Source organism: Mizuhopecten yessoensis, unplaced genomic scaffold (assembly GCF_002113885.1).
Source record: "Mizuhopecten yessoensis strain PY_sf001 unplaced genomic scaffold, ASM211388v2 scaffold2091, whole genome shotgun sequence".
NCBI lineage: Eukaryota > Metazoa > Mollusca > Bivalvia > Pectinida > Pectinidae > Mizuhopecten > Mizuhopecten yessoensis.
In genome coordinates this window covers 933,650-944,043 of record NW_018404373.1, presented here as the reverse complement: position 1 = coordinate 944,043, position 10,394 = coordinate 933,650, and the positions used below count along the sequence as shown (strand labels likewise).

Genomic DNA, 10,394 nt, shown 5'->3' with positions numbered 1-10,394 from the left:
ATCAATGTAAATGTTAATTTATACAATGTAAATGAGATATTTAATACTTCTCTTTGCTATTATAGTTTGCCTCATTCTTTCATAATCTGCATCTCAATTTTATAGCCCGAAATACGCCAGTTGAATAGAATATCTCAATTTTCTTGTGATAATATGGATTCGATATCGATGTTTGTTCCAAGTCTGTTTTCCTTTAGGGTACATTACCTTTCATGTACATAATTAAACAGGCCAGTAGACGTTTTATCACGGATGTTTGTATATCGCCATCAGATGGCGCCAGTGTTGAGTTCCCGGGTGTGTCCCCCTTTATGAGGGTTAAAGTTCCTCATCCTAAGAGACCCTCTGGGTCTGGTTAATACTGCGCGGCAGGAGACATGCCATCCGACCTAACATCTTGCCGTGCAGGGGTGATTAAATGCTATGTTATTTTAAAATGCACGTTCATTTCCCGACAGAGTCGTACACGTGCTGTTACTGGGCGATAGCGCCCCCTGTATGTCGATTTCAGTTTGTACGAGATCGATCCCACAGTTTTCATCTTAAGTGTACACCGGGTGATCATTGTAAACTATATTGATATATATTTACAGGTCCAATATCTCTGGTCTACTAGCCTTCAGTGGTACGCTAAACAAAGTAATTTCACAAATATGTAATTATAATGTTATGCTTAATTCATACGTTACCCAACTCTTGCTTAAAACAAATGATAAAAATAAACGAACAAATAAATAGCGTTAGGAAACAATTCTTTAATTCAATAATATTTTTCTGAAAGTGTACTTGTTCAAATCTCGGACTATGTTAGACGCTTTCGTTTTGTTTTAAGATTTGTCGTCTTTAAAGCAGGTGAAAAATGGACTTCTTACTCAACGTGAATTTTGATGTTAATGTTGATGAAGAAAACCATACGACCGAGATTGAATTTATTTTTGGTCTTATGCAAGTAAGCTAAACTGATATTTAAAGAAAGTGTAGTGTTTTTTCAGGCAAGACAGCTCAAATCTTAGTACTGGTACTTTAAAGCTGGTACTTCAAACCCAGAACCAGTAGTAGTAGTAAATCACAACCAGATGTTGCCCAGAATTATCGTGTGTCAGTTATACCGACATGAAGGATTTACGTCTATTTATTTGTCTTTAAATCATCAACTACAAACCGCTTGTTGTTTGTTTGTGCGTGCTTTATTGTTTAACTGAGATTGGAAATCGGTTAACAAATAAATGCATTCACTTTAGTAGAGATGGAAAATGTTCTGCTTGAATTGAAGCTGAAGAATCAGATATTTGTTAAGTTAAAAAATACTGAATGTTATTATTTGATTGTGAATTTGAATAACAGTTTCATATATTTGTCTTAATAAACATACTAGACAAGTTAGTCTAAGGACTTAGTGTAGGTAAACTCTAATTCCCTGGTAAAACAAAATTGTATTTTGTAAGTTTAATTTTTATTCAGTGCTATTTATTGGCGCAGTGGCATGGTATAAGCCTTTCACTTCACTTCATTTCAATTTTGTTTCTGTGTGAATGTCTTCAATATTTCTTTTTTAATTTTCCTGACTTCTTTTTTTGTTTTTGTTGAAATTTGGCACACACAAAAAAAAGATTCACAAGGTTATTGGTAATATTTATAGAATTATCCGTTCCAATGACTAGAATAAAATTGTGTGACATATTACATCTCTGATATCATGAGTTTAACTAAAACTATTTTTATGGAAAAATTTAACATCGTGTCTCATAGAATGACGTCAGTATCAACGTATATATATGTGGAGATGAAGTGATATCAATAGCAAACCTACAGCTAATTATATATATAAGCATACATGAAGAGGAAATTTATGATTAATGTACGTCATGAAAATGAAAGAGAGTAAAACATAAATCTAGTGGGAAAATGACGTAACTTTTAAAGATTAAGGGAACGTCACTGTGTAAATTTAATTGTATAAAAACTTTACAAACGCAAACCTGGTTGTGATACTAAATATGCTAGTGAGTAATTCTGAAGTATGCAAGGTGTATTGTACTATTCAGATTGTGAGATTTTTAGATGCCATATGCCAGGAAAAAAATATAAAATAGGAAGTTCGTTTCCCTCCTTATTTGTGTACTGTAATATAAGTTCACTAACTTCACACACGTATACAGCAGAACACTAATCTTTCCACTTGGTCACACTTCTCTGTACTGAGTTGACTTGTCGGTCTTGTGACGTGATAGCGTAGTAATGAGTTCTTGATAGTATTTTATGTTTTTGTGGGCGGGGCTCATCGATTGTTTGTTTTATCAGAGAAGCAACAACCAATTTAAGTCATGATCAGAATTATTTACATTTAGCCGGAATACGGAAGTTTGTGTTGTCTTTTCTTATATATTTTGTCGGTTCTTTCTTTCTCGTGAAAACGGAAATGATTCTAAGTTTCATGTTGACACTAACCAAATCGCTTCATCACGGAAATCCATTGAAGTGTTTTATCTCACATATGCTTATCGTAGGGCGTGTTGACCTTTCATTCATTCGAAGGGATTTTCCCATAGGTAATGTTTGAGGCCCCTACCTAGCATACGCAAACGTTTGTAAACGATACGCAAGCGTAGACCTCCCACAAGAATTACTGCACATGCGCATACCGGTTTGTGCAATCCATCAGATGTTTCCTCATGGCAGCTCCGAAAAGGCTGTGTACGAATTTTGCTCCTAGTTGGATATCCCAAAATGCCGGGAATTCGGGATTTAAGGATGTTAAAAGTGGACACGGTGGTAAAGTGGAATCTCTACTGGATATTTGTGCTAAAATTGTGGCGGAAAACATCCCATTTCAGACCGTAGAACAACGTTTCGATCGAATCCCCGAACCCGTTCAGGGGCGAATCGTGTTCTGGTCCTTCCCTCGTAACGAAAAGGATATTTGTATGTACTCCTCCTTCGCAAATTGTGGGAAGGATGGCGCAGAAAATCAAAAACTTCCCTTCCATCAAGGAGTAAGACTTCTAGAAAATGGTGCTGTTGATAGTGTTTTACAAATTGGTGAGTAAGGGTGAAAGTTTTGTGTTAGAAACAGAGGGTCGATCGGTACTGTTTGACGTCGACCATGCTTCAGGAATGACAGCTGAGCGAAACAGGTCGATACATTGTTCAATGAATATTTGATTTCCTTTCTGTCATTTGTCTTTATTTTACGTGTGAAGCTGGCTACAGTGTATTGACTATTTAATCGTTAGTCGTCTGCCATGATACAAAGCTGGATTTTTACACAGACACCGATAAACAAGGCTAAATATCTACAATAACACATTAATAAAATGGCATTTGTTTCGGATTGTTTACCCAAAACTTCTCATGATAATATCTCAAAAGTGCTTAAAGTTCATTTTACCACTTGTAACGTTAATGTTTGAACTGAGTTGAATACTTACGTTAAGTGTTTTTTGTATGGCTTTCACAATTTTCATTCACCGGGTAAATATAAAAGAAGGAGTCCCTGTACGGTAGGCCCATCTATTATCCCCACACCAAGTACTGAACACGCAGAAAAGGTATTCTAATTTCTAACCCCGATTACAACTAAATAAGTTATGGAGTGGTTGGCTTCTTTAAGCAGCTATAGCTGACATAGATGAATTGCTAACCTTATCAAGAAATATTTAGTAGGGTACTGCCTATTTGTACATACAGGCACAGAGACCAGCTCAATTTTAATCTACACCAACTGGGGCTAATTTGAATACACAGTGTACGGTAGTCATTGTAAGCTGCCTATCTGGGAATTTCTCCTTCACAGTGTTGTCGACATGAAACTAAATATTGCCTTAGGTCCGTATGTCAATTTATTCCGCTAGTTTACTGGTCGACTTAGTAAAAATCAATGTACATAAAATGAAAGAGAGGAGATAAAATTTCCAGTACAGACAAGCAGGACATGGAGAATGGATTATTCAATGTGAATGGATGTCAGAAGGGCATTCCATGGATACTTGTGCATTTTTAACCCCGCTTGGCTTGATAAAACCCCTTCCTGCCCTCCAGGTCTATTTTACAGATCTACTGATTGTTGCTAGTCATTGGATGTAGTAATTCTACACACAATATAAAACTAAATCAAATTTATTTACAAGATTTTTTTTTATAAAAAAAAGTTAAGTATGAGAATGAAATTATAAAAGAGAAAATGACAGTTGTTTAAAAATTACGACAATCACAGTTGGATCGACCTCCAGACCTGGTTGTATCAGAATTGTCCATGCTGGTCATGTAGATTATACAGTCACATCTTGTCGAACAGGTGCCTGTGTTTGACATAATTAAGTCACCTTCTCTAATTATCAATGGAAGTGCACCCAGTGATTTTAAAAATAGAACTTGAATGCTTTAATTCCAGAAATTTCCTGGTCCATGTATTATTTATGATAAACAGGACATGTCCATCTGCTTTTGTTGGAAAACTTACGCCAACAAAATGGCTTTGTCGTATACAGAAATATTGGAACAAAAACAAGGCTGCCAAGGAAAATTATCTGCTGGTATAATGGCCTTTGCAATCTTAGCATATTGGATGGTTTCAGGAATGAAAAATTGGACCAATCTCTACTCTGATACATATCATACTGATAACAGGGGAGTGGCATCTGGCTTTAAAGCCAGTCAAATTTACTGTGATGCTGCAGCGTGATTCTTTAGATGTTCGTTATATAAAAAATCAAATGGCTGCATTAGATAGTGAGATTTATTTTGCTGTTATCATGTTAAAAATGGCTAGGAATAAGCCCATGCCTGGTAATAAGCCCACACATAATTTAATGAAAAATCCAATTCATTTTCTAATAAAACAACCAAATAACCAGTCAAGGAAATCCCCATTTTTTATTCTACATCTCATGGTAGCACCATGGCCAGCGGTTTTTGTATGGTAAATGGATAGTTGTGTACTATAAATCTATGTGATTGTTAGGTGTATATTTTACACAATTTGCAAGCTATTCCTTTTGTGTATCGATTGCACCAACATATAAAACAGTGGATAGTTATTTTATTTTCCTGATGGAAAAACTACTTTGGAACAAAATATGGAGATATGCACAGATTTAAAAACAATTTAAATGGTCATTTCAAGAAAGAATGAAGTTTGTCTAAATTTTCAATAGCTACATTTTGTGTTGACTATTGATTTTGATATCACAGTTCTATACCTACCTGTACATAGATGTACTTGATAACCTGCCACAATATCCATGTAGGTACATGAACTATATAGACAACACCCATGTAATACCAGCATCTATTTTAATTACAAAACTAATCTTGGTTAGATAACATTGTACAACCCTACCGTCAGCCGGATTCCAGCCACTAGTTATCAGTACATGTACTGATATAAGTAATTCTGTAGGTATAAATATAGTGTCACATACAACAAATTGGTAATCCAGTTCTAATTCTGATCAAGATGTCTATATCTTTAGATATATAATGTCACTGAGGCCCGACAGTGTTTATCCTATATATTGCACCCTGCAGCTTTGACAGATCTAAGCGACTCTACATGCAGTTTTCAGGTATTACGTATATACGTATGATGGTAAAAACTTGCATTGTTCAGGCTATTGACATCGTTTGTACAGGGTTGTAACATAATAGTTACCAAACAAATGTTGAGCAATTCTGTTCAAAATATCTACAAGAAGATCTTGTACAGAATTCAAAATGTGTATGTTAAGAATTTTTAAATGTCTCCTGTTTGCAATAAAAGACATAATATCTAAATCTATGCTTGTCTCTTCGTTCACTTCTCTTGATATGCGATGCCGGCTAATTTGTTATCAGATTGAGTTTGTGTGTAAGTACACAAATCTATATAATTAGGGGTAGACTGTGTCCTAACAAACTCTTAAGTCACCAACACTGTTTTTGGTTACTGTAAATATGCATATACCACATTTGACCTAATAATCTATAACAATGCACAAGTTTACATTACATTGTACATACATGTACCACATTTGATATAATAAATGCATTATCATAATTTCTGACAAATGTGCAGTCTCTTTAACACAACCTATAGGATAGTTAACTTTGTGTTCAGTACACATGTTGACTGCTATTTCCACATAGATCAGGGAAGAGCTAGGTTAAGGAGGTATGCTAGCGACATTCATGGGGAGGAGATTAATATCATGGTCATCGTGCTTATTTTCATTGTGCAATAGCCACATGTGGTATAAGGTCATACCTAGCTATTGGAATATATATACCTGGTATATAAGAGACAAAACAAACTTTGATTGACAGCTCAATGTTTAGTACATAGGTAGTTATTTATATATTGTACATTTTGTATATGTAAGGTCAAATTGATGCTGGTGTTAATTATAATGAATAACAGTTTTATACATCTTATGTATGATTTATAAGTAGATTATAAAACACACTTTACATGACTTCAGGACAATACTTGTCTGTCCATCCCTGATACAATCACCCATCCCTTGTACCATACATATGACATGTAAATCATCAGATAAGGACAAACGTGAAATGTGTAACAAGGCCATGTGCTCCATTTGATTGTATTTAAGAATTTAGAGAGTTAGAATGTCCTTTGTTTGAAGGACAATCCTTCAAAGAGTTCCTTTTATTTATTCTATAAAGTGATTTTACAATGTCAATCCTGTTATGATGAAAAGAGTTAAAACATACGGGTGATAGATTTCTGGAATAGTTTTACCTATATGGGCTTAATGTTAATATGTCAACATTTATGTACTATAGGTAATGTACATGTATGTACTTAAGATATGAGATGTAAACAATGTAGGTAATGTAATTTGTCCTTATCATCAACAAGATTCTTGTGATGTGGTTGTTGTCCACTGGAATATGATCAGCATGCTTTCTGTTTTGGAGCTGAAATTTAGTACCTGTTCTACCTATATATTCAGTAATGACTGGTTTTGTGACATTTTCTTTGATAAAATCTAGGCTTATGACTGATGTTCATACTCTAATTTGGTCTAAGGCATAAATAAACAGTGGCCATATACATGTACCTGCTAGGGTATACCAGGAGCTAGCCATGGTTGACACTGACGGATGTCCATATGCCTGCATTTTATAGTCACCCTGGAGATCCAGACCTTCAGGAAATGTCTGTCACAGACAAAATGGCTAGATCATGGGGAACTTAGAAATACAAGAATATCTGGTGAAATAGGTTGGCATTCACATCTTTACACTGGCAGTTCAACCGATTCTAGGATGATTTTAATACATGAATCATTTCCATCTTTTATGTATATCCTTTTAGGTACATACATTTAGAGTGTGTGATCAGTCGATATAGGTCTTCCTATGTATGATATGATACACACTGATGTATGAACAAAGGCATTTTGTCATGTCCCAGCTATTAATATGAACAGAAGCTATGATCCCCTTAGGCCTCGCCCAGAGCTAACAAGCCATATATGCAGATGTATATTAAAGAAGATCTAAAAAGACCAGTGGTAACTGTTAAAACAGAAGTGCCTCAAATGGGACTAAATGTTGGCTTAGAGCTTGGGCAGCTAGCTCGTTGTAGACTTTAATGGCTGTTGGTGGACATGAAAAAGTTCCTCATTCAATGAACAAGAGTCTAAAGAGTGTAGTTTATGATTGCCTTGCAGCCAGGGTATATAGACCTTATATGTTAGAACTATATGGAAGCCACGGGCACAATACGTCGAGGCTAAAGGCATTATACCACACAAATGACAGCTTATATAGATTTCTGATCATTTTCCTGGAGATTAATATTTTGGAGTCACATTATACTAAGTTGTCTAGCTGCAGGCACAGAAATCATGCTAACGGCTGCTATATGCAACATGTGCTTAAATCTATAGGGATATGGCATACACAGGTAGTGTGTGTATTGATGCTGAATATATTAATTGGATACAGACAGTGTACAGAATACTACAGATATACCCAATTCTTTTCTCAGATCTGCACTGTTTATATTGTTTCCAGTAAAAACATAGTATCTCTGATTATAAGAAGATCTAGAGGGCAGTTTTGAAATAAAGGGTATGGCATATAAAATTTGAGGATATTGTGTTTTTCCTTTGATCTTTTATTTGGGAAGAAATAGTATTGTTTTCTTTCACGTAATATTATATTAACTGGCAAAATTAAAGTTAATATAAGGATATATATGATACCTTGTACACTTTTTACCTGTAATTTGCATTTGAAGTTACTTCCCATTTAATAACAAAGTTCAAATAACCAATCAGTAAAGATATTTTACAATTTTCAGAGTGCAAAACTCTTTTTAAAGGGATATATATAATTATGTTACTGTAATGTTGCATAATTTCATGTTTATACACCACAAATAAAAATATAGAGGTCTAGAGACCTATTATAAACCATTTTACATAATTAGTTCCGGTAAAGACTTCTTATTTTTAATTTTGACAAAGTAAAAACTGTTCAAACTAGTGCTTATAGGTGATACTTTGTCAGTGCATTGTGGGAAGGGCTAATCAATTATGTACAATATATGTACATAGCTTAATCAGAACCTGCTGATTCATTTTGAATTCACAGATGTTTGAACAATATAAATGTTAAATCTTAGGGCTTGAGTATCATTTACTGCCTGTCCCAAAGTTTACAATGCAATCACTCATAAAATAGGAGAGGTGAAATTTATTTAACCACACACCAAGAATATTTTTTGTGTGATTGTAATTTGAATAAACAATGTTATATAAGCAAGAATTTTTGCTTCTGTGTGAATTAATTGCCTGGAGAGGATGCCCTTTGGCCGTTGTGAAGTTCTCTCTTTTATGTCGGTTTTCCACTTGTTTTTGGGCAGTACACAATGTGAGGTGAAACAGGCCAGCAACTTTTTAAACACTGTTTTAACATGGTCGATAAACTTTCTGTCTGGATCTACTTGAAAATTGTACACATAATGCCCTATAACCAACTAGGATATTATATACAGGCCACTTCAGGGGGGAAATTGTTGCACCCTGAGTAAAATAATCTCTTCTGAATATCCTATCAAGTCAGCAATGACTGGCACTACCAAGGTCTGAGTTTGTAAAAGGTGTTTGTGTGTGTGCCCAATGAAAGTTTGCCTTATAGTCAAGTGTTACTTTATAGTCGCTCACATTCTCCCGGCCTGAATCAGACGACAGGTATGGCCCGTCCACTGAATGGCCAAATGAGCTGGGTTTTGTGTTATAAAAGAAGCTGCTACAATTGGCAGTTAAGAAAAGGTGATTTGCGTATGATTTGGGTTTTCTGGTCTGGTCTGAGGGTATTTCAACCAAACTGTAGATGCCAGGTGTGGACATTGTTTGTTAAGTGTGCTTGAAGGCCTGTTGTCTGTTTCTATTGATAAAACAATTTATCCTGCGGTTTATAATGTCCCTCGGACACTGGTCAGACATTGCATGAATAGCTAATACCATCTCAGGCCTTATCCACTGATGATCACCTTAGTGTGAATGTTTTCTCTTTCGCTCTCTCCATTGGTCACTTTCTTTTGATTCTTTTAATACCTGTGGTCCTAGCTAAGTCTATACTGGACTTGGGGCAGTAGTTCTGGACACACTAGACAGTGTCCTGCTTTGTTGACATGACTGTACTCCATAATTACTGGCATTCAAGGAGTGGACGGCCCATCAGAACAGTTTAAATATGGAGGTGGATAGGGGACACTTAAATGGACACTGACTGAGTGATTAATTCATTTCGGAGTGACCAATATGGCCAAACCAAGATTTATCGCATATACCTGTCTACTTACTAAAGGGTGTTGCGCTCCAGTCTGTCTTCTTTATAAACCGTTTTTGTTGTCATGCATCTATAATTTCAGCCTTCTGGGGATTCTATCTGACTAATGAATTTGACGTCATTCAATAAATATATCACTTGCGGTTTCACTTTTGACGCCATCAAATTATTTTTATTAAATTTAAAATAATCCATTCATTGTTTCGAGTAGTGTGAATCATCCTTGAGCTGACGTAAGTAGAAGAATATTTGTGCTAATGTCAATTAAGCAGGTGATAGAAATCTGTTAAGTTCGTTTTTATTAATATTATCAATGAAGATATTCCCCATTTTCATAATTACTTTCGAACATTCACCATCATACAGGTTGCTTGTATTGAGGGAGTATACATAATTCTTGACTGTGTAAGTGGTCAATATAAGAATCTAATTTTCCAATTATTTAAACAGTAACAGCCAGAACGTTGATTGTTTTCATTTATTTCTGGTGACATCTGTTTCAATACAGAGATCAATATCTAATATGTACAGGGTGGGGAGGGGGGCATATCTACAACATCTAATATGTTGTGTGTGTGTGTGTGTGTAAGAGG

General features: G+C 35.3%; 1 protein-coding gene across 1 annotated transcript in view; it reads left to right on the top strand.

The window, feature by feature from the left end:
- Positions 1 to 2,656: 2,656 nt before the first annotated feature.
- The window catches only part of LOC110445159 (zinc finger SWIM domain-containing protein 6-like), a 48,842-nt gene continuing 41,104 nt past the window's right edge, over positions 2,657 to 10,394 (top strand). The window contains exon 1 of the mRNA XM_021489601.1: positions 2,657 to 3,039. Coding sequence (XP_021345276.1) covers positions 2,673 to 3,039 — 367 coding nt within the window. The 5' untranslated portion in view covers positions 2,657 to 2,672. The remainder of the gene's footprint in view (positions 3,040 to 10,394) is intronic.